The sequence below is a fragment of the Aspergillus thermomutatus genome (genome assembly GCF_002237265.1).
Source record: "Aspergillus thermomutatus strain HMR AF 39 chromosome Unknown NODE_47, whole genome shotgun sequence".
In the NCBI taxonomy this organism is placed as follows: Eukaryota; Fungi; Ascomycota; class Eurotiomycetes; order Eurotiales; family Aspergillaceae; genus Aspergillus; species Aspergillus thermomutatus.
This window is the reverse complement of record NW_020798096.1, coordinates 36814-61695: the sequence shown is the minus strand read 5'-3', so window position 1 is coordinate 61695 and position 24882 is coordinate 36814. Positions and strand designations below refer to the sequence as shown.

The 24882-nt window shown below is 47.5% G+C and overlaps 4 protein-coding genes across 4 annotated transcripts; 2 read left to right on the top strand and 2 right to left on the bottom strand.

Moving 5' to 3' along the window:
- Positions 1–661: 661 nt before the first annotated feature.
- Positions 662–3336, bottom strand: CDV56_106320 (DUF3435 domain-containing protein; the record flags this gene model as incomplete). The annotated part of the gene is made up of 5 exons (XM_026759939.1): positions 662–1923; positions 1997–2352; positions 2403–2836; positions 2889–3096; positions 3158–3336. 5 exons carry the CDS (start codon positions 3334–3336, stop codon positions 662–664), a joined length of 2439 nt encoding a protein of 812 aa, XP_026616200.1.
- A 7518-nt stretch (positions 3337–10854) lies between these two features.
- Positions 10855–15795, top strand: CDV56_105440 (uncharacterized protein; the record flags this gene model as incomplete). Its single annotated transcript, XM_026759059.1, has 5 exons — positions 10855–10892; positions 10980–11821; positions 12243–12481; positions 14526–14810; positions 14965–15795. The coding sequence occupies 5 exons, from the start codon at positions 10855–10857 to the stop codon at positions 15793–15795; spliced, it is 2235 nt and encodes a 744-aa protein (XP_026616199.1).
- A 671-nt stretch (positions 15796–16466) lies between these two features.
- On the top strand, positions 16467–22587 carry CDV56_104904 (uncharacterized protein; the record flags this gene model as incomplete). Its single annotated transcript, XM_026758523.1, has 8 exons — positions 16467–16546; positions 16594–17828; positions 17890–19289; positions 19351–19704; positions 19768–20494; positions 21107–21766; positions 21839–22496; positions 22560–22587. The coding sequence occupies 8 exons, from the start codon at positions 16467–16469 to the stop codon at positions 22585–22587; spliced, it is 5142 nt and encodes a 1713-aa protein (XP_026616198.1).
- A 765-nt stretch (positions 22588–23352) lies between these two features.
- Positions 23353–23793, bottom strand: CDV56_104807 (putative extracellular serine-rich protein; the record flags this gene model as incomplete). The annotated part of the gene is made up of 1 exon (XM_026758426.1): positions 23353–23793. One exon carries the CDS (start codon positions 23791–23793, stop codon positions 23353–23355), a length of 441 nt encoding a protein of 146 aa, XP_026616197.1.
- Positions 23794–24882: the final 1089 nt, after the last annotated feature.

The window sequence follows — 24882 nt, the reverse complement described above, 5'->3', positions numbered from 1 at the left end:
GTCCTGCAGGCAAGACTGAGGCGCCAAGGCCTGTGCTGAGGATCGCTGGCTCAGCCAGCCCTTATCTGCGTCCTAGATGTAATTAGCCCAACGCGAAGCCATTTCAAAGCGTGGTGGCCTACATTGCCACTATGAGTCTGATCTGCATGGGAATAGAACCTATATCCTGGCGGCTTGTGAATCATGCGATGAATGCTTAGACTGCTACGCAGGGAGGTAGGGAATAAATCAAAGCATATCAGGTTGTCGGTTTAGCCGGGTCCTGGATCACGAAGCACAGGATTGCGGCAAGGGCAGTCCGACAGCCCTTCTAGGGTGAGCCTGGTAACATTGAAGTTATTCCTAATATTACGACTGATCCCCGAGATTAAGGGGGATCGGGGGTGCCTAGCTACAGATATCACCGTACGCGCTAGCATACGGAACAACTAGTAATTCCGATCCGGAGGTCACGTGCATGCCTCTGTGTACTGGACGCAGAGGCACGGAGTGTAGGATCGATATTCACACACAGGTGCATTTGGCACGTACGAGACAAGTTATATATACAAGGGTAGACCTCACTAAATATACTCTACATAAGAAAAATACGCAAGCCAGGCTTCAGCGGAACATTGTACACAGGTTGCAACGACTGCATACTAGACATCCTCACATGCTATCATTGGTGTCGCAGCCTCTTTGAGCGACGCGGCGGTGGCTCTGTAACGGTAGGTTTGTCGAGATCCAGCAAGCGCGGGTCGATATTTGCTGTCGCAGGGCCGACAGAGGAAGCGGGAGTGCTAGTGCCTGACCGCCCACATGATTCCAGAGAAGCATCTGTGCTGTCGATAGAGGAAGTATCGCTGCAAGTTAGCAGACATCTCTTTGGGAGATGTTTTAATTTGATTTCGACATCATATGAGTGCACATTGACGGCATGCGCCAAGAATTCAGTAGCTTCTGTGAACTTAGGGATATTGCAGCAGGCCGCCCAGGTGCAGCTAATCCCCTCGTGCGCATGCTTGAGATGAACGTCAATGAGATGGCGACGGACTGAATCTTTTCGCCTGGGAGGGAATTTATGTGGAGGCGGATTAGATGCCGAACGACGCGACAAACCGCAACAGACAATGCAAACATCCGTTGGGCAATCAAGGGCTTCCTCTCCAGAAGGTGGTGATTCTTCCGACGCTTCATGTTCAATTTCATCGGCCTCAGCGTCATCACTCACAGCCCAGTTGATTCGGTTGCCCCGCCGGCTTGGTTCGCAGAGCTTCGAGAGCGCAACCATGTCCTTGGTAACCTGGATACGTCGTGCAAGTAGTTTATCCGCATCAAAGCACTCCGCTTCAGGGCCATAGAAGTTCTCCACAAGTCGCGCTCGCTCGGGAAAGACGTATTCCGGAATAGGAATACCCCAGTCTTCATTGTCGGAGTCGCCATCTTCACAACTTTCAACATCAGACTGACCAAGAAGTTGCTTGATCTGTCTGTCAACTTCGAGGACCGGCTCATTGTGAAAATATTCCTTTCTAGCTGTCTCGCGGGTATCCTTTGTCAGGCTCTTCCTTACCCGAGAGAGCTCCTTTTTAACTGCCTCATGTCTTTCATGCAGATGAGGGAATGACTCCCGAGCTTTCGCCACCGTACCAGCTAGCGATCGCATCTCCTCCTTTAGCTCCCTCTGCTCTCGTCTAAGCTCCAGGATTCTGGGGTCTCGGCAAATAGCACGTTTCTGCTGGTCGGTAAGACCTGACGGGGCAAGGGGATCCCTCTTCCTGAGCATGCTTCCAGCAACCCGAAGCAGACCTTCCTGAGAGGGTCGGAGAAGCACGACATGCTGGAGATCGCGGCCGATAAACTGTGACTGGTAATGCCTCTCGAAAACCGCGTCGCCGGACTGGCCTAGCACTCTCTGCCGCTCTTGGCTTGTGAAGTTCCCTGTAAGGTCAAGTTAGATACACTTTGAGGTTCTTTCGTTTAGCAAAGCTATCTTCCACGCGGGAGGACATACGATTAACTTCATTGGCAGTCCAGCGCCGGTAGTTATAATGGCCAATATCGTCCTCAAACTTAGCATCTCGACCTAGTTCATTGAGCGCTTGTCGACTTGAGTCATACGTCATCGGCAGTGACTTATGGAGCTCGTAGCCGTGCGGAGTGCGCTCAATACGTCGAAGGAGAGGGGTATCAAGGATTTCCGGCTTCCACCGGAGGGGAAGTGACTGGCGGCCCTTTCGAACTCGAAGCCGCCATATCAGATCTGGAGTCAATTCATTGAGAAAAGCCCCATCGCGGAAAGCTAGTGAGATAATTTGGTTGATTGGGCAATAAGCCATTTGATAATCACCATGCATGAAGAATTTAGTTCTGAGAAAAAGAGTTAGCCTCAGCAACCAGCTGTCTATGGATCCGCTTACCCGTCAGCGCCTTCTGGCCGGCCTTTGAGGTTGCGAAACTCAATGATGGCACAAAGGACATCACGCTTGCTATCTGGGTCTTTAAGAATGAAGAGCTCAATATCGCGGTAGCAGACTGAGTCTGGAAGATCGTCGGCCGAAACGTGTTTGGGAAGGTCGCTCTGAAAAGTCTGCTCGCGTTTGCGTTTGCCCAGGGATGACTTATGGCCAGTTTGGGAAGCTTTCTGAGGAAGCAGTACACCCGGTCGCGTTCCAGTGATGGCAGACCAGAGTTGGACTATGGCAAATTGAATAATCATGCTCCCGTGACGGAAAAATCTCGAATATATCCAGTGATGGCGATATAAGATGCAGAAGACATTAACGTCAAGGGTGTCCTTCTTCTTCATACGCCTAGGGATCTTTCGCTCTGCGGGGAATACTTGATTCAGGAACTACCGCCGATGTTAACGGTGAAGCTGTTGGGACCAAGAACAACTAACTTACTCGTCGCATCTGTTCGTAGACATTGCCATTCAGACGGCGCCGTGCAAACAGACCAAAGTATTGGCAAAGCCGTCGCCAGTACTCATCGTACGACTGAAGAAGCTTCTGTCGTGAGGTTCTGTACATCCAATCGAAGAAATTCATGTAGATCGTTTGGTCCTCCAAGAGTAAATACTCCACGTAGTCCTCGTTTGAATGGATGCAAAATCTGTCGACGGTACGTTAAGGATGTACGATCCTGGCAGCAGTCCGAGAAAGCGCGTACGTACCTTCGCCAGTATCTTTCGACCACTGCAAGACCTTCCAATGTCTTGGGTTTGAAGTTCGGGGGTAGCCATCCAACACTGCGGAAATGCTCGAGCCTGGCTCGAGTTTCTTCACAGAGGATCGGGTCGGTCCAGTATTGATGCTCATTAGGATCTGCGGGAGGGAGAGGAGGCGGTGACATCACGATAAACCGATCCAAATATAAGAGAAAGATGATTGTTTTCTACAGTGATTCGAGCAGCTATCGACTTGCGGATTGATGTGGAAGGCGTCAAGGTGGGAGGAAGGCGCGAAAGTGCGAGGGGGGGAAAGGAAGGAGTGAGGATGGGCGGCATTTTATACAGCATATGGGCAATCCGGTTGAATCGAGGGAGCTGGATCCGGCTGCTGAGGAGGCCATTGTCGGCGTCGCTTCTGGTCGTGAGTTGAGACGGAGCGAATGCTCGCTGAGGTTCGTCACCTCAGGACGGTGACTAAACAATGCTTGGCGGGTGCAGAATAGTGGTGTGCAGCACGTGCTTGAGTGCTAAAGCGGCGGCTCGCTGAGGGAAAATACAGGTGGAAATGCGGCCGTTTATGGCCTCAGTAGCGGTCATTTTCGGCGTCGATTTCACAGGTCCTCATATTCTATGTGTAAAAATTGTTCTCCGAATGCGCCCTGCACTAAGGTAGTCTGCAGTCTGCAGTCTCCCCGATATGGGTTGCCAGCTAAAGAAAGTCCATAATTTGCTAAGACCACACACACAATGCATGAGCGGTCGCGCGATGGTGCGAACCATGCAACATGACAGTTGGCGAACTAAAAAGCTATGGCTCTCCTTTGGGTAGTTGAGAGGAAGATACTGTTCAGAATCAGGGCAAGGCAGGTAGGCCCCCTAATCATTCAAATTTGCTTCCGTACAGACTTATCGAAGAGCTATCACGATCATATTCAACTATGCAGGAAACTTTGGTTCAAGCGAAAGAAGACTGATGATAAGGGAATACTACAGAGAGCACAACAGATATCGCTCAAAGGAATTCGAAAGGAAAAAAATAAAAATGGACATGGGCCCGAGCCGCGATTCGAACGCGGGTCTCATCGAGACAAGGTTTGGAACACCCGCTGAGGCGAATTAGAAGGAAGGCACCATTATCATATCAGGGTTAAGGGCTGCTTACAACGATGAATCTTACCCCTGGACCACTCGGGCGATAGTGTGGCAAAAATTTACCGAGGTGTTTTTATATAATTATTAGCTACAGTTTCAGCTCTCCCAGACGCATTAGACCCTATGCTCAGGAGCTACTTAGAATAGGTTGTTTAGAATAACCCCTACTGGTAATAATTTGATAATAATATCAACTGGGGTAGGTGGTCTCATTTATTTTCAAGGTATCAAAGCTTCCGAAGAAGGGGATGAAACGATAAAAGTCCTCCGCTACACTTTGTAGGTGTTTGGGATGCTGGACGTATGAGTAGTACTCCCCCTTCACAATGAAGAATGAGAACCATCTTTTACCTTGATTGTGCTCACGATCCAGGATACACTATAGCCCGAGTGCCTAGTATGTCATATATGCGCTTATATTAAGTGTATATGGGTCCCAGGCATGATGATCGCATATCATGGTGGTCTGGTTGATCATATAAAAGTTCCATCAGTAGCTTGCAGTCAACGGTATTTCTCATTCATACACTCAAAACTCTTACAAGGGGATAATGCAGTGTTCCCACTTTATCATAAAAATGTCAACCAAATAATGCCCCAAGGTTGGTATATAGCGAGAGTTGTCAGAGTTGTCGCTTAGTATTTTCATGTATCCACGGAGTCCGTCCGGCTTACTCTATCCATGAGAAAGAGCAATGATAACAGGGCAACGAATTCGTAAGATCTATACACATGCAAATATAGCCCAGTGCTGTCCGATCTACACTATTGTCAAATTTGAGGCCATGTATCAGTTTGATTATATATTCAGTTATTTTATGCAAGCTCGTGGATAAGTTGGAAATTCCAGGTCACCTTTTGATACTGTGGTACTCCGTACCTTAGGATTTGTTGACGGAGATGTCATCCCACGGAGTGTTCAACATACAACTAACTACCTGGCTATCATCACCATGTCCTCTCAGATAAATCAAGAGACTCGTGCCATTAACTTACTCCTTGCCTTTCGGCCAATCATTATTAGAGACCTGCAATCTATTTTCAAGCGTTAAGCGATGATCATCAATGAAACGCGGCTTCCGTCCTGATCGACATTACGAGCTGCATGTCATGTCTCTCTGCGCACCGTTGCCCGTTCCATTCCTAGCTAGACGAGGCCAAGGGGCCAGTTCACTAGAGGAAAAAAGGTTGACTCTGCCGTCCGAAGGATCCAGATTCCAGTATGAGGCCCACTGAGACTTGCTCTAACTAGATGGATGTTCTCTGTCGCTGTGTCATGTAATCATAGCAGGTGGAGAGTGCAGAATACTGTAATAGTGTTCATGCTGATACCAAGATACATCCGGGGTGGACCTGAAAGGCTTGTTATCATGAATGATACCCCCCTAAAACTATGGATGATTATCTGTATGGAGAGTATGCAAGAGATAGTATTACTCTTCTAGTGAAAGCCTCATATGAGATAATGGAGTACATAGTAAAGGGATGACTGGCCATTCGGTTAAGTATCTCACATAGAAGTAATTCTCAGTACCCCATAGCATGGAGTAGGAGGTACGCACTAAAAGGGAATAGAGAACGAAGCAGGTATCTGTATGGAGTATCTACTACTGTCTGTTTCATGATGTATCTTGTTTCTACAGAGTACAGTAAGTAGGCCACGGGCTAGGAGGCCGGAGCCTACCTAGGACAGCTTGGGCTAGGTGCATATCCGTACTCGGCCATTCCCGGGTGAGAGTGGACTCAGTGGGGAGGCCAAGGCAGCCCCAGTCTGAGTCCGTGCAGCCGAGATATGTGTTTGTTTCACTAATCAAGTTCGGAGAAATGAAATTGCAACGGGCTAGCGGCTGGCGATAATGGCATGCAGGCAAGCCAAAGTAGTAATGATCTGTGCCTCTATGCATCTTCGACCCTCTTGAGTTAAGGAGGTAAATCGGCTGCATGACTGGTAATATTGATGATTAGGTACAGTTGAAGATTGATTGCCATTTTGTTACTTGCAACTGCCTTAAGGAGTTTAAGAAAGCGTCAGTAAATATGTTGCAACAGAAGAAATATTCAAGCTGTCTTATTATGGGATGTTCAGAGGATCAGCATTCTGTAGGTTTAAAACTGTGCACATTCCATGACAGATATCAAGGTGTTCAAAGCTAATGTCGCCATGTGCCCATTTACTGAGGTGATTATTGTATTTTTGTGAACCCTCATGTTATCCTCAGCTCAACCAAAATCAAGTTACCGTCCATAACCTTACCCACATAGACCTGGAACCTATCTTGCTCAGATTGTAGATCCTCCCACTCAATACTACTCAAGGGTAGAATTGCATATGCGTGTGCCATCAATCTGTAGCTCTGTATTATCTGCCATGACTCTGGACTCACAAGGTACCAGAGGAGAAAAATAATTTGATTGTTAGTAAGGTAAGTATCCTTTTAGAGCCACTTGCAGAAAGTTGTATTACCATCTGCAGCCACACTGCTCTAAGGCTGATGGTCTGCTTATGGCCTAGTAACTTAGCAAGAACTTGTGAGTTGCAACTTGCGAGAAATCGCTTCGTAGATAAGTTTTATTATTTTTATTATTACCGCAATTTGATCGCCTAGGTGAGCTCGGGCCGCAGGTTCGTTGTCGCTAGTAACAATGTATCAGTCTTTCAGAGATTTACAACTTATTTGATTTGCTGGCAATTGGTCGAACCACCCGAGGCTAAGATATCTCCGCTTGGTTAGATAACCAACCTACGCAGTAGTAGGAATTAGGTGCAGTTTTAAATCCAGAGGATCAATGTGAGAATCATTTGCCTGTGAGTTTTCCTTTCATACAGGCAGGTGTTATGTGCCTTCACCAAGATAGCCTTGTGAAGATGGGTCCTACTATCTTCTTCCTTCTGAGACCTATATGCCAGACACCAGTGGTCTTTTACTCAATTTACGCTTTTCCATGTGGATTTCCTGGAGGCTCCTTTCTTCCTTGCTTTATGGATTATTCAAATATGCAGATGAATACAAATGCTTAAAAAGAGTGTTTAGTGCTGAATGAGTTAACTTAGTCTTTCCCATACAAACTAATTACTAAACATGGCGAATCTTCTTACTATTTCAAAATCAAGATTTTTCTTTGCTTCATTTTCAAGGATAGTATACAATAGTGTTACCAATGACTGTCAACGTCCATTCTACGAATGGGGCCATGCTAATGCTAAAGAATGTGTACTTGTGGACCTAGGTACAAAGCAGTCTGTACTCTGAAGATAGATATTGGAGGGCGCTGTTTCTAGGTCACGTGCTATCTGGAGTCACAAATAGGCGAGCCAAGATGAGTAAGAGGCTCCTCCTTGGAGGACCTGTTTTGCAAACTTCGAACTCCAAGTTCATTCCTAAGAAGAGCCTTTGGAACTTGAACGATCTCATGAACCAGCCTCTCTTGACTGTCAGCAATTCGGCCTCTGGGGAATACTAGTCTCGACGAGGTACGGGTAGTCGACTTCGTATTACTTGCAGCCTACGAGGCACGTTAGTCTACCTACTCCACCTGAGCTACTTAGTGTATGGTTGCCATCCAAATACAGTAAGGTTTTCATGGCCCACATTTTTATAGTATCTGACCGGCCGAAAGCAAGAGAGCAGCACAGGACCACACGGGCAAGTAATTCAGCGGCAGGTGGTGGCTGAAGAGCACAGGGCTAGAGATCACCGCTAGGAGTGATTCACCATTACTCCTCTCCTGAATGTTTCTATGCTGAGAGGCCTTGGCTCCATTCTGTGCAAATTCATGCTGGTGACATGAGCACTTTCTGGCTGAAAGGGGTGTCTGATAGTAAAGTTCACATTCCATTATAATATTTCCTAGTTAACTAAGAAACTCTTTATTTATAGGTGTCTCTCAAGACCTATGACTTAGTATGTCTCTAGGTACATACCTTTCACTCATTTTAAATCTTACTTTTTCACAATATTGATGTTATACATCATTAATGAAGAACATACCATTGGTAGTCTAGATTTCTTAATGATTAAAGTCCATTAGAGCCTCCCCAGCCTGTGTCACATTCATTCCTTATATTTAAGTAGCAACTGATACCTGTTGAACTCTTAATTTATATAGGATACATCTTCACCTCACGAGGCTCTTTCTCGGGATACTGATCCGATATGTGTGGGAATGCCTGGGCTCATATGGTGTAAGAAATACTCATACTTCAAATCTAGCTCTGCTCCTGGCATGCAGGTTGTCTGAATCTGATTCTTCGAGTTCACCGAATCGCAAACATTCCACCCTTGCGCCTCTGCCTATCTTGATGTCATTTCACCTTCATCATCCTATCATATTAAGCTCTAGATGAGTAAACTTTGAATATGTCCTCCATACATAAATAGAATGAGGTGTCGCAAGTCTTGGCCGAAACCCATCCACAGTTCCACACACCACAGTCGATGTCCATGTGCCATAGCTCGCCAAACAATGCTTCACTTGGCCAAACTTAACTATTCGAGTCATCTGAAACAGCTGAATAATAGAAGAATCAATCATTGATGTGGTTGAATTGCAGACAAGGTATTTTGAGAAGACAAGAATCATAATCATGGGGCGCAGACATATGATGTTACATGCAAAATTTTCAACTCCTAGTGCTTCTTAATTTGTTTCTATCCATATCTTCTCCCCTTATTACTTTAGTCTTATATCTATAAAACAATCAAAGAGGATACCTAGAAATTACACAGAGTACCTCTTTGACTTATGTGCAGCAAGCTCCACTACTTAAACTAGGGAATGTGCATTTAAATTAGCTTATAGTTCTCTGGATGATCATATAGATCTAGTTATAGTAGTATAGTGTTTTGTCTACAGAGTATTTCATTTTCACTTCATATCTTAGATTTACTCTGTGAATGTAGTAGTAAGTGTCTTGTATATATATATATATATATATATATATAGCCTTCATCTACAAGTTTTAATCATGTTAAATATAGCAGAGTTTCAAATAGACAGAATAATCAGTAAATGTTATTCTTTTAAGGTATAGTAGACCTTAGATGGAACAATGAGATGATGAGAATCAGAATCATAAAATGAAGAGCAATAAGAAGGGTTATGAATAAGACCTAAGAGTACGAACCAGCTGATAACCAATAGCTACCTATACTCAGGCCTTCTCCACTCTTCTTTCCACATACTAGTAGCACTAGTAGTGAGTTAGTTCGCCGGTCCATCGGCATCACTTGCTCATCAGGCTGCTCAATTGAACCATCAATATGCATAGATAATATGTGACTCGGTTGTGGATCAATATTATCAATTCCGTGCGCAGCTTTTGGCATGTACTTGCAGTTTTGAGAGAGACCAGAGATCCAGCAAAAGAGCTAAGTAAGGTAGCTAGGTATAATTGCTGATATAGAGACTCAGAGTAAGATCTCCCAAGCCCGTGCTGACTGCTGAGAGTAAAGTACTCCATACTCCGTACTTATCTCGGAAATGTCCTAGACCACCAACTTCTGTGCTAAATATCATAGCCCATGTCTATCACTATCACTTTCCTGAGTTCGCATCTCCTAACCTCTAGTTTCGAACACCGCTATCTATCCAATACAGGAACTACCAGGCTAATTAGTACCTAATACCTAGGTAAGTATAGTACACTAGGCATTGTAACTGGCCAGAGTGGTCTTATGATTTTCTTCGTTCCATTTGATTATTATTATTTGTATTTTTCCTTCTGACTACGACACCCACCCTCCACTACTACTAAAACACCTGCTCCATGTCACTGCATACACTACTAGCTGCATGGACCGCCGCCAATTCTTTCTCCACCCTCATTATCCTCCATCAGTCCATCAGTCCATCTAGATCCAGGGTCTCTGACGCACGAGGCAAAAATACAACCTGCATGACACTCGAAAAGACAAAGGACCTAGAGTCCACAAGTAATACATGCTTCTCATTCGCTGACACTGTTATTTTCTATTTCTGGTGTGGATTTTGTTCTAAAGAATGTAGTAACTGACTTTATAAGCTATTAACAAGATACTGGACTTCGAACATGTGTCTTCCCTGTCACGGACTTCTGCACAAATGATAATTGCCAATGTTGCATGTCTGTCACTTAGTTTTACCTGCTCGCAGAAGCCAATTAAGCCGGAAGATTTCTCCTTCCAGTCTCTGGCAGAGCATCTTTTCTCACGTAGACATTCTTTCTAACTCGCCTCTCTCGCTTTCTCTCTCCTTCAGTCTCTCACTCTTGTTCTTTTCTCTCACTCCTGCACAGGTAGGAAGGCGAGTCACATTCTTTTCCTCCCTGGTCTTCTCGCCTCATTCCGACCTCGTGCCTTCTCGGTGACAATTGTTCTGTAGGAGTGGTGGCAAAAAGGTCGTTACTTGCTATATCACCTTACTACAACATTCCTGTCAGCTTGGTCTACAGCTCGCAGCCACTTTTATGAGAGAGGAGAAGGGCTCTCTGAAAGGTAGAAATAGTAAGGGAATAGCAGGAGCAAGCTCAATTGATATCAAGGAAGACCTCGTTGGTTTTGTTGACAATCATGGCTTTCCCATTCATGCGAGCATTTATTGCTCTTTTGTAAGTAACCACATCAATCTTGCCCCTCAGTTTTGGAAAATCTGTCAAATTGGGAATCTAAATTTATTGACACTTCTCTTCTCACAGCCTTTACCGTTACTTTCGTCTGGTTGTGAATCTTGTCTCATTTTGGACTTTCAAGCCAATTCCCCCACCGGAAAATCCGAAATTGACAGCGCAAGATGTGACTGTTATCCTTCCAACATTGGAGGGTTGTGGCGACGAATTAGTCGAGACGATCAGAACGATCCTCGACAATCATCCATATGAACTTCTACTGGTGACTATTGAAGCAAATAGGAAGAAGGCTGAAAACATGCTGAGTCTAATGCCTGCTTCCAAATCGAGAATTCGTCTTTTCACCGTGACCCATCCCAACAAACGTCGCCAAATGACAAGAGCTATTCCAGAGGTTCGCACAGCCATCACTGTATTTGCTGATGACGACGTCAGCTGGCCACGTACAGTGCTTCCTTGGATCCTTGCCCCTTTCGAGAAAGATGAGAGATACGGGGGAGTTGTCACTTGTCAGCGATTGCGTCGTGCTGTTGCGCCCACTTTCTCTCAGCGTATCTGGGGCTTTTTGGGAGCTCTGTACTTGGAGCGTCGAAACTTTGATTGCGCAGCCACCACGCACGTGGATGGTGGATTGCCCTGCATGTCAGGTCGGACTGTTGCATACAAAACCCACATTCTTCAAGACGAAGGCTTCACATATGCTTTCACGAATGAGGAGTGGTGGTTTGGTAAATACCAATTAAATGCAGATGATGACAATTTCATCACGCGCTGGATGGTATCGCACGGCTGGGAGACATTCATGCAGTACCATCCTGAAGCAGAAGTCTTGACAACTTTGGAAGACAATCCAAAATTTTTGAAGCAGTGTGCGCGATGGTCAAGAAGCAACTGGAGAAGCAACCTTACCAGTATGTTCCATGAAAAACACATTTGGTAGTAAGTATTGCCTGGTCTTTTTACTCGTTCATTTTTCACTTCCCATCATTCCTCCCCTCGCCCCCGTTTCTGCCCTCCTTTGCTGCTACGTCTTTGGCCCGCAATCAGGTTTCAACACGCGTTTCTCCGTCAGAAATCAAGATCCGTACGAGAAAGGCCTGCTGCACTGGCTCAGGAATCTCAAAAGGGCTGGGTTTCTACTGGCAAGTCAACGCATTGGTATTGATTCCTTAGTGGATATGCATGACACTTCCGTATTTGGCAAAGTACATAACCTACACAAAAAAACCAAGCGCCTCGTTTGAAGCCGCACGCTAACATTGAGGGTCTGTGTCTCAAGTCGCCAACCTTGGAGTGCGTACGCTGTCCATCTGACAACGCTGTCCCCGCCAGCGCTTTTGGGTGACTTGCTCCTTCTTTTCCTGTGCCATAAAGCCACCATTTCATGGGAAGGAAACTCGCATGCTCTGGCTATGCAAGCCCTAGGAGTATGGATGTTTATGAGCAAATTCATCAAACTCTTAGGACATTACATCCGGTACCCGGTGGACATCTTGCTTCTGCCCGTCTCTATCCTTTTCGGTTATTTCCACGGAGGAATCAAGATGTATGCGGTGCTAACTCTCAATGTGGTAAGTTTCCCATTTTCAAAGCTTTGTTGGCTTGCCCCATCCACTGTTCACCCTCCATGCAGCGGTCTCGCCGGTCTCAAGCCTGCTGTGTCCAGATATCCAGATGCTACGCAATTTCTTTTTTTGATCATCCATCGACATAACTCCATTGTTCACGGTCCCTATCCACAAAACAATCATACTACACTTGTTTTGATGTTCTATCTCCCCCCCTTGGCCCGGCTTACAGGTGTTATTTGGTAGCCCTTTGTTTCCCCTCTCTGTATTTTGAGTTTGTTTCCTTTCTGAGAAAACGACCCCACAACGCTTCGAATATTCATTTTCTATTGGTGTTTACGACAAATTTCGCTAACATGAAGCCTGTGCTTCCTCCTTTCGCAGACCACATGGGGCAGCAGAGATGGTGCCGATGATTACGATGCAGAACGCATGAAGAGACGGACGGATATTGACCGTATGAAGCGGCCGTACTACCCCAACTTCATAACTCAATGATCGCGGTTTTTGCACCCTCTTGGTGCTCATTTCCTGCATTGGTCGGAAGTCTCTCCTAACTCCTCCGCCCTTGTTGCTTCAACATGGCTCGAGGTCCCAACCATAGGGCACTCAATATCTACTTCACCTCAACGCTATTTTAGCATAAGGAGGTAGTGCTTATCGGATGGACCAGAAAAGCTCTCGCTACGATAGGACTTTTGCTTCTTCTCATGCGATTATGCGAAAACGCTCCTTCCGAACCAGCTCTTTTCAACCGAGCATCTGCATCAGCGAAATCGGCACTGATAATATTTGAAATGCTCTCTCGTTGCCGTCCTCTTCTCATCTCATCCTTCCCCCTTCGTCTTGTCATGATGCCCAAGATCATTCTTACGATGGAATGTCTTAATGACACCGGGATTCCCATGATCAGGGTTCATCTGGTCACTTCTGTATTCGTGCAGAAGTTTCAAATTCATTACACAGAAGCTTTCAGGTGCCAGCATGGCGATGCTGGTCTCAATTTCCTGCCCAGGAACCTTTATACTTCCCTTGTCCCTTCCTACCTCTCTTGTGTCCCAACACTTGAGTGAGCCAATGGTGGGCGCAGTTTTTTTTGCCTATCACCTCTCAAAATATATCCCTCCATTCTCCGAGTACAAATTCGACCTTCTCAGTCGGGTCAACAGGACCGATCTTTACAGAAATAATTCTCTTGAACGCATACATTTGTTTGACTCACTTTGGCATCAAAACATGATATCCTTTCTTTTTCCGTGTAATTTATAGCAAAAGCATGGGCGGGCTTGTTCATTGCTTGTGTCACTCTACTTCTGACTGTCGCATGATTCTTGTGCTATCTCTGAACTGGGTACCTCAAAATTGCAACCGGGAGGCTCTGATATTTCTGTGATCTATGGTTGATTTGTCGTTTTTTCCCTCAAGACTCCTCAAAACTAGCGGCGGTCAAGTTAGTCATTTGTTCCATAATAATATTTATTGATCTGGTGCGATTACGGTTCGAACGACAACGTGTGTAGTTCCAGTGGCATTTGGCGACTCAAACTAAGATGGCAGCGGTCTTGCAGGTAACTGTAATTGTATGCCGAATGCGAAAGGAGAAAAGAGCTGGTCATTTCTCCATGCTAATATCCCAGGGTACATGCCATTACTGACATCTTGTAGTAACTTCAAAACTCCTCAAATGGCAGCATTCATCACTGATAGTATCTTGTGCATGTGTGTGAGATGCGTCAAGCCAGAGCAAGAAAGGGGTGAGTACGGAGAGAGGTTATGATGCCCATGGCATTTGGCGGTAGGTATCTATTGTATATGCCTTCAGCCTCCGAGTTGCGGAGAGCCGGAGAATGTGGCGTGCAGTCTGTGGCGATCTGAAATGACCCACCCATAATGATATCTGACAAGCATAAGGAAAAAGCAAAGATACGTCAAAAAAACCACTTACTGGCGCTCTATAGAGTACAAACAGGTAAGTTCATCTTTGAGACTAATCTTCTAGAAGTCGAAGACTTGTCTAGTACTGATTAACTGCAAGGACGTCTTCTAGAACAAAGATTTTTACGTGTTTATCGTTGGTGCATATCTCTCCACATCCGATTTTGCGCAAGCAACCCTCAAGCTGCCATGTCGACTCTCCCTCGAGCCACCTCCTCAATACTCTCCTGGCGGCTTATTTCGGCCGTCGGGCAGCGCAGAACTACGGTATCCTGTCGGAATTTTCATGCTATCTCGCAGAAAGCTGCAGTTGCCCATCCTATCACTGCCCATGGACCGCCCCCCAAAGCCCCTTCGCCAGCTCCAGAATTCAGTCGTCCGACCGAGGAAGAAAAAGGTATAAATGATGCAGGCCAGCCCCAAGCGCAAATGTCAAAGCCAACTTCGACTCTCAAGAGGCGGTTTTGGAAAAATGTCGATGTCAGGAAAAAACCAGGTACCTCACCCTCTCCTTGTGCGGATCGTTAACTTCTGCTCCGCCTCACATCAAGCTGACCTTCTCGTCTCTTCCTTCTTGTGTAGATGGGGAGTACCAGGTTTTGTTAGACACGCGGCCGATTCGGACACCCATGAAAGATATCCTATCTATTCCTTCGACGAAACCCCATCTTGCACATGCAATTGCTCTCGAGTGGGACGTCATGACGTCCGCGCAGCAGGCTTTGAAGAATCATCTTATTCCGTTGACCTCGTTGACTGCGCGAGCGGGGGATATCGCACAGGAAGATGCAAGGGGCGAGACTACGACAAGGGACCAGATTGTGAGGCTTGCCATGCGCTATCTGGAAACCGATACTTTGCTTTGCTGGGTGCCTGAGAGCAATTCATACGCTGGCGAGGAGTCTCAGGAAAATGGCGAGAGGACTGAAAGCCTTCGAGAAGCTCAAATGAGAGTGGCCAAGGATATTATCGCCTTTCTAGGCACAAAGGTGTGGCCTGGTGTCGACATTGTACCCATTCTTGACGCGGACAGCATTTTGCCGGTGTCTCAGCCCCAGGCTACGAAGGACATAATCAAACAATGGGTTTCATCGCTGCAATCGCACGATCTAGCTGCTTTGGAAAGAGGAATTGTTGCTAGCAAGAGCCTGTTGGTTGCTGTTCGACTGGTCGTCGAGTGGAGTGAGAATTTCCGTCACTTGCAAAGATCGGGACACAAGAAGTTCGGCATCGAAGAGGCAGCAGAAGCCTCCAGTCTGGAAGTGAAGTGGCAGACTGATATGTGGGGAGAAGTCGAGGATACTCATGATGTTGACAAGGAGGATCTCAGACGACAACTTGGAAGTGTTATCGTTGTGGTCAGCGGAGAGACCCGTGAATGAGCAAGCTTGCAGACTTTCGTATCGCATGACAGATATGAATGGCTGTCATATCTGTCTTGATCTGACATACTAGGTTAGCATGTATTCGTATATAAGCATACAAATAGTTAATCATTGTACAATACGATCGATCGTACATGCTCAGGTATCTGGCAGCTTCTCTCCATTTTTGCCTACGCCTCTTCCGTATTTTGTTTCTCTCTGTACGATACACCTCAAATCCAGGAGGCTATCTTTTCACCCTGAAAATAACCAATCCCTCTAGATCTGGAATTGGTAGTAAGCTGGAATGTCTTCGCTATGCATGGGAATTATTTTGCGCGATCAAAACCGCCAAGGCACGGGAACATCCCTCTTCCAGTTCAACCAAAGCACTCCTTATCGTTTCCCCACTCCCGTCGACCACATAGACACACACACACATATATATATCTACACTCGTGAGCTCATAAGATTGCTGAGTTCTGATTGATTCTTTATTTCCCACAAACCGTCTATGCCACTGCCTTGACTTCCTCTATCCATCTCGGAACTTCGCTTAGTGGCGAGGGAGAAATGACGGAAAAGGGCGAAGGGTGAGTTCCTCTTGGCTGATATCCTCGGTTCTCCGTGAATCGTTACCTGGAGCTGTGTCACCTTGTGTTCGATTGAGCTGGGTCCTTTTTACAGATATGTGGCTTCGGAGCTGTTCAGGGGATGTACCTGAGTGGATTGTCTTCGATTTCTTTTTCTCTCTTCTCGCCGCATTCAAGTGAGCTCGCGGCTTGGCCACTGTACTGATTCAACACGTCATTCTAGACACAAACGATCGAAGAGTGCGCTGGCGCTTGCAATCTTACATCGTGATAAATCAAAAGACATCAACGAAGATCTCGCCTATCGTGAAAGTGGTTCGCTTGAGTCTGGCGCGTCCTCTCCTGTTAACAGCACCTCCTCTTTCTCACTGCTGTCGCACAAGAATAGCAGCCGCCGAAAGTCGCCCCAAGAGGCAAACCCCCCTCCCATGAACTCAGAGACGACGCTTGAGCCAACCGGCTTCAATTACAGCACAGAAAACGTCGAGAAAATGCCGTCTCTAGCTCATTCAGGGATTGGAAGCATGACACTTGAACAATCCGTGCGCACCTTTCGATTATTCGAGATTCTGCGGAGCGGGGACACGAATGCGATATTGAAAGCGATTAAGGAGACCAGGGAGCCTCAAGGGGCATGCGCTTTGGCTGGCACAACGATCCTGCATTTGGCAATTCAATGTGCCGAGCCGCAGGTTGTCGAATTCGTTTTGTCTCTGGGAGATGATCTGGATATCAACGCCCGCGATCGAGATGGGAATACTCCACTTCATCTTGCGGCCCAGCTAGGAAGAGGGCCTCTAGTCCGCGAGTTGTTGAATCGTCCCTCAGTCAATGATTCAATTGTCAATTACCGTGGCCAGACTGCCCTTGATGTTGCGCGTAACCCCGAAATTTTCCAGCAGCTCCAGCTTGCTAGATCTCTATTTATTGACAGTAAGACACAAGAAATCCAGTCCCTTGTGTCTCAAGGCGATCACGAGAAGCTTGAGAAGGTATTGGAGGAGCCGCGCGTTGAGGGAATATTAGATGTGAACAGCCTGGACTTGGTCACCGACCCAACTACCGCACAATCTGGAGGCACCTTGCTGCATGAGGGCGCTAGAAAGAAAGATACGAGACTCATCCAAATTTTACTCATGCATGGAGCTGATCCTTTCCGGCGCGATAAGAAAGGTAAGCTGCCTCAAGATGTTACGAAGGACGATAAGACACGTGCCATTGTCAAAAAATCTCCTGCTGCAGTTATCGCACAGCGTGGCATTCAAGAGAAAGCCATCCTCGGCAGCAGCTCCGCTCAAGGTGTTTCTGGACGGTCAGGGGCAGGTGAGGCGCCGCTCGCGGGCAAAGATGCCCGTGAAATGAGAGGCTATCTGAAGAAATGGACGAATTATACCAGTGGATATAAGCTGCGATGGTTCGTGCTTGAAGATGGCGTCCTCAGTTACTACAAACATCAAGGTAAACCTATCTTTGGTGTCCCTCCTCTCTGAAGACCATGGAAAATTAACATTTTGTCCAGACGATGCGGGCTCTGCTTGTCGTGGCGCGATCAATATGAAGATCGCTAGACTCAGCATGGACGCGCAGGACAAGACGCGATTTGAAATACATGGAAAGTCGTCTGTCAAATATCATCTCAAGGCGAACCATGTCGTGGAGGCTAAGCGCTGGTTCTGGACTCTGAACAACGCCATACAATGGGCGAAAGATGAAGCAAAGGAGGAACAGAGACGCCAGACAAGACATGCTGAGGCACTTCGCCAGGCAAAGATGGACCAGATCGAAGGCCGGAGTCCAACAGACACTGCATCCGAATCCCCGAATTTGGCCGCCACCAAGTCGAATGGGAAAGGCCTAGCACCTCCGTCTCTAGCCGTGCCAAGTGGTAGCAGTCACAGACTCAGTACATATGCGTCTCGTACGACTCTTGACAGCGTACCTGCAGATGAGGAAGCCTCAATGTACGGTTCTTACGATCAGAGCGTTTTGCAGAACGAGGTCAATCGGGTGGTCAGTCATGTAACTAGTCATCCGGATGCCGAAGGTGACGAGGACGACTTCGGCGAGTACGCGTCTAGTCGTGACATCAGTCCTTCCGATAAAGATGCGCTGAACATCACGGCGCAATCGGCAAAACTTCAACTCGAGATTCTGGCCAATGTCGCCTCTGCGTTGCAAGCCGAGAAATCGAAGGATTCGAACGTGCCAATCTCGGACCCCACGGTTGGTCAAGCCCTTGTAGCTTATGAGGCGGCTGTAAGCAGCCTGCAAGGTCTAGTCCAAAACCTTCTCAAGATATCGCGGGATCGCGATTCTTATTGGCAATATCGACTCAACCGAGAGGCGTATCTTCGTAAAATGTGGGAGGAAAGCATGGCGCGCATTGCACAGGAGCATGAAGAGCTGCAATCGAAGATGGGGGAATCTGAAGAGAAGCGCAGACGTACTAAGCGAGCTCTTAAAGAAGCTCTGGAAAGCGTGTCCGCACACACCAGTCGTCTTGGCAGCAAGGATCCGTCTCGCATACAAGTCTCTGGGGAAGATAGCGGTGTTGGCCGAGATGAGGCGGAAGAACAAGTTGCAGAGCCCGTGGAGGACGTGACTCAATACGAGGAGAAAGAGTCTGGAAAGCCTTTACGTCGCAAGAGGTCGGCTCTCTCTCGCATCAGCAGTCTGTACGATTCTGAATCGGACGAAGATGATGAATTTTTTGATGCTATCGACGCTGGCGAGATAGAAGTGGAAGACATGACTACCTCGAAATTGATCGAGGAAGAGAAGGAAAAGCCAGAATTAGAAAGCACTGAACTTCGAGCTGTGAAACGCGCCGAGATAATCCCCTCTTTCAAGGGTTACGAAGAGCCTGTGCGAACAAGACTTAAGCTGGACAACGACAATAGGCCGAAAATCTCCTTGTGGGTAAGTGATCGCGGGTACCTGGTCAAGTTAGGATTGAAACATATCTAAGTTGATGCTTTAGGGAATCCTGAAATCTATGATTGGCAAGGACATGACAAAGATGACTTTACCAGTATCTTTCAATGAGCCAACATCATTGCTTCAACGAGTAGCGGAGGACTTAGAATATGCTGACCTTCTGGACATCGCGGCGGACCGATCCGACTCGATGGAGCGCTTAGTGTATGTTGCTGCATACGCAGCGAGTGAATATGCTTCAACGATTGGCCGTGTGGCGAAGCCTTTCAATCCTCTTCTTGGAGAAACCTTTGAATATGCTCGGCCCGACAAGGGATATCGGTTCTTCATTGAGCAGGTTAGCCACCACCCACCGATTGGCGCAGCGTGGGCCGAGTCACCGAAGTGGGATTATTGGGTAAGGATTGAATAGCTCTCCCTCTTGTGCCATTTCCCCCTTCATTCTAACTTCTTTCCACAGGGGGAGTCCGCTCTCAAATCAAAGTTCTACGGCAAATCATTCGATATCAACCTCCTTGGAACCTGGTTTCTGAAACTGCGTCCCGTGTCAGGCGGAGAGGAGCTCTACACATGGAAGAAAGTCACCTCGTCTGTCATTGGCATTATTACAGGCAACCCCACTGTTGACAACTACGGTCTGATGGAGATCAAAAACTGGACTACCGGCGAGGTTTGCTACCTGGATTTCAAACCGAGAGGCTGGAAGGCGTCTTCTGCTTACCAGGTGACTGGCAAAGTTGTTGATCGGGACGGATCACCGAGATGGAGTATTGGTGGGCGCTGGAATGATAAAATCTACGCGCGCCATACCCCTGGGTTCGAAGCGCAAGTGTCCGGTCAGGATCCCGAGTCAGCTAAGACCTTTCTGGTGTGGCAGAGCCATCCTCGGCCAAGTGGAATTCCTTTCAATCTGACACCCTTTGTCATTACACTGAATGCTCTTCCTGAGGGTTTGAGAGAGAATCTCCCGCCCACTGACACGCGACTCCGCCCTGATCAGCGTGCAATGGAAGACGGCGAGTACGAATTCGCTGCTAATGAAAAACATCGGGTTGAAGAAAAGCAACGGGCGAAGCGTCGCGAGAGGGAGGCTAGGGGCGAGGATTACCGCCCTCAGTGGTTCACCAGGGCTAAATGTCCGATCACTGGAGAGGAATACTGGGCGCACAATGGAAAGTATTGGGAATGTAGAGAAAGACATGACTGGAGTGCCAGTGAAGATATCTTCTGAAGCTTACTCATGGCTTGGGGAGGTGGGTGTCTTGGAGATCGCCCATGCTGTTGTAAATTGTAATAGATTCATTATGCTCAATCAAGAAGACGATAGTCCTGAAGTCACCAATGTCCTTATGGTCCTCTAGTCTTACTGGTGCAGCAGCATCTGGATTACGGATTCCTACCATGCACAATTCTAACATATTGGCTGAGGCAGTGTTTTGCGATAGTAGCGAACTAAATACGGCTATGAAGACATCTTGAGAATTTGTCTAGATCACGTGGTACAACGGCATTCTCGGCGGCCAGAAATAACAACTTCCAAGCAAGTGTACTCGACCGCCGTCCATTCAGCCCCGCGATAGTCAAAATGCCTGGCGAATATACTTGCGGACGCTGTTTGCAGGTCCTCCAGCGAAGAGTTTCTATCCGAGGTCCTACCTTTCGATTGCAAAATGTGGTTAATTCGCGGGGAACAGGCGACTCTTCCTCTTTCGCACGGAGGTTTGGTTCGCAGAGCAATAATTGCTTTCCACCCAAGTCTTCCCAGGGGCAATTGAAACGGACATCATGTCCATCCTCAGCGCCTTCATCTACTACCTCTCAAACTGCGAAGCCACTAGCGCACCGAGCCTCGTCCACCTCGTCGAGCCAAGCGCAGGAGACGAGAGCTTTGCTGAAACCAAACAACCTCTTTCACCCTTTCTCGAAGTCCCCCGCACCCGCGATTAGACAGCGTGCGGCGTTCATCAGAGAGAATGCTTTTTGTCCGCACCCGAGTCATCAACAAACCCGTGCAGCTCTCTCGCCTCACGATCCTGAATCTCGGAAGAGCCACGAAAGCGCACTGCCTCCGGCCCACTCTCACTTTGAATGCCCCGACTGTGGCGTTCCGATCTACTGTTCCGAGGGACACTGGATGGATGATTTTGAGGCGCATCTGGAGATCTGTGACACCATCAGACAAATTAACGAGGATGACCACGATCTTCATTCCGGGCGTTTTTTCCCCGAGTTCACCTACCCAGGGTTGCAGGACGACAACTTCGTCATTAACATGACCAATTGGGACACTTTCCTTTATACACGGGAATTTGATGCGATCAATCATGATCGAAGCATGCGACAAGTGACCAGGATGCTTACATACCCGCTGACGATCGGAAGTGTTCTGCATGAGCTGAGTCCTTACAGCGTTCGAAAGGGGGGTAGACTGACTACCGAAGGGCTCAAGAGCGTTAGCGGTAAGCTGCTCCTCTCTGTGCCCAGTTAGCTGCCTGTATATTGTACAAATGGTTGACTCCTTTCCTTCTCAGCTCTTCGATACACCTTGCACCCTCCAAAGACAGGAGAGGGCGTTGATATCCAAGGTCTGCGCCTGAAGGCACCCCCAGTTCGAGTCTTCATACTCGGTGCGCGTGCCGAATCATCCCTTCCTCGCGACGTCTGGCTGCAATTGAGCTACATCTTCCCGCGGTCCTTGATTCACTTGATTTTCATTGGACCTGAGAGTATGGCCAACCGTGACGCCGAGTTCCCACTTCCCGAGCGGACCCCTGAGAATCCGTTTGGGGGCATTGTGGAGGATCGACTTGGTGGCCAGTTGAAGATCACAACGTACGTCGACTACTTCCACACCATGTATAAAGCGCAATACTTCCAGCCGTTTGATCCCTATCTGGACTGCTTTGTACTTTTCCATCCGGGTCTTGGGCACCCTGCGAGCTCACATGAGTGGGAAGAAACTCTTCCACAACTTTTGGAGACCAAGGTCCCCATAATTACCACTGGATACACACAGTGGGACATGGAGAGGGATATCGACTGGGTCCGTGAGAAATGCGCCGGTGAGTTCGACATTCTGCTTGAGCCCGGCGAGAATATCTTCCGTAGTCTGCGCTGGGATCTGAACGACTTGGATCCTCACGATGTTTCTTGTGGAAATTGGGGTCTGTGGGCATTCAGAGGAAAGAGGTATGTGATGGCTGTTCGACTTCTCCAACGAAACACTGGCTAACCTCAGCCTGGTTTGAACAGATACGAGGCAACCTACAGGGACTCATAAGATGCTGTGAAGGTCTGCTGCGCTGATGTATATTCTTGTACATTATAAAATATTAATTTCCATTCCTCTCCTTCCTATAGTCGGCCTCCATTGTTCTTTCTGTATACTACAGCAAGAGTAGCCCGAGATTGATCCCCATACTTGGCTTCCTTTTTGGCATAGCATGGGGCGTATGTTTATGTATCTTGACTCAAAAGTTTTGCACTTTAGTCGGCTATGTCATAATAAGCACTGTATGGAGTACTTCAGTGCTTCAGAGACGATAGGAACAGGTGACGCGGTAGGATCATCAGTACCATCTATAATTACGAAGAAATCTAGTAGAATAGAAGTGAAGGGCACTGAATTCAAGAGGCCAGAGCTTCCTGAAGAGACAGATTAAGGGTATAGACAGACATGAAATAGATACATGAAATTGAAGTCAAGTGAACGCGAATGATGAATGACAGATCAGCCCGCCCAGATCATAAACTCTTAAACAATGCGTGCGTGGCGGACGGAGTCGAGTTCAGTAGAAACGCGTTAGAAGAAGTGTGCAAATGTATATATAACAAGATGGGCGACGAGGACCGTCTGACGAAGAAAGATAAATGTGAAAATATATGTCCGAGTTCCTCATTATTCCGAACATTGATGCTCGATCATGGCCGATCTCCCCCAAGCCCAAAGATGACGGAGATCGCTTCAATTGCAGCAATTGAAGCGCTCGAGGGGCTCATGGCATGGTCTCTTGATCAGATATCCGATAGACTCCAAATTTACCACTTAAAACATGGCAAATCCCGCGAGGGCCATGGCAACAGCAGTCAGAGCGCCGGAGAAGTTCATCGAGGAAGCGGCACCGACCTGGGATGGTGCCGACGAGATTGCGGAGGCAGCGGCGCTTGTCTGCGAGGGGGCACTGACAGTGGCAGGGACTGTCACCTTGACCATCGAAGAGCTGGTTGAGTTCCAGCGGCCGGGGCTGGGGATATAGATACCACCGGTGGGTCGAATCAAGGGGCTGCTGCTGCTGCTTGGAGTCACGCTGACGACGCTGCTGGTGGGGGATGGAGTGAAAGTGGAAGACGGTGTGGGAGTCGACGAAGAAGCGCCAACACTCATCATCTGGATGGTGATGGTGGTGGTTGGTTCAGCTTGCACTGCAGCGGATGCGAAGGGCGCGACAGCCGCAGCGGTAAACAGGAGAGCTTTGGTGAAATGCATATTGATCGTATAATTGATGAATAAGACTGAAGAGTTTAAGATATGCAGGGAGCAATTCAAAATCGATACTTGAAGAGGAAATAGCTTTGGGTGTGTGCTGGTTGATGTCGAGCGCTGGTATCTCGATTTTGGATAAGCGAGAAAGACTGCAAATTCGACCTTTTTACCTTCGTTTGTAAGAAGTAAAGAATGAATGGAGCTGGAAACGAGTGACAGCTCTGGTGTGTATAGAATGTAAAGAACGAACGACAACGCCTTGAGGCAGTCAAAGTATGTAGCAGTGAGTGGTAACCAAAGTGAAGAGGAGAAGAAGAAGACGATGATAATAAGGCGCGAAGAAAAGGGGGGTTGACCAGTACTCCGTACCTGGCACTAAATTGTTAGTTAGATTGTAGACATTCAGACTCTTAGAAGAAAAATCTCCCCGAGTCCTTGAACGACTAACCGATACCATAATCGATATATGGCCCGAACAATCAGCGAATCAGCCATGAAACCGGTCGCCGAAGGCGTATGCTTGGCTCGAAGTTGCTCGAGTCTAGCGCGACGGTTGTCAAGCCGTCCATGGTTGGGGGGGATGTTCGGGTTCGTCACAATAATTTTCGAACTGTCGATCCATTGGGAGCTCTCGCTTGGAGGTACGGGTAAAAGTACTAGATGATTATTCTCTAATCGCTGATGATTGTCAGTGCCAGTAGTTTGTAGACATTGAGAGAGATGCTAGGTACGCCTCTAACCCGCGAGCTTCGGAGCCATACTCTGCACTGCAGTTCGTAGTCATTGCAGTGCTAGCCGTGAGATAGCCCAGGATTCCATGAAAAATGCGTCGATCATGTTATCCGGAAGGGAGGCCAAGGCGATAGCGCAGTGTAGACTTTGCGCCGACCCAAAACAGACGAATGAGCCTGAAGAACGCGAATTGTGGCTGTCAGTGAGATCTCAAGAGGCCATTGACAATATTAGGGGTCGGACATGACACGATTATGGGAATGACAATTCCTGCTTGCGAAGAGGAGATAGTCCAAGGCTTGTCATTTTGCAGGAATTCCGCCAGTTGCGTCGCGCAGCAGCGGGGCGAAGATGGCGTGA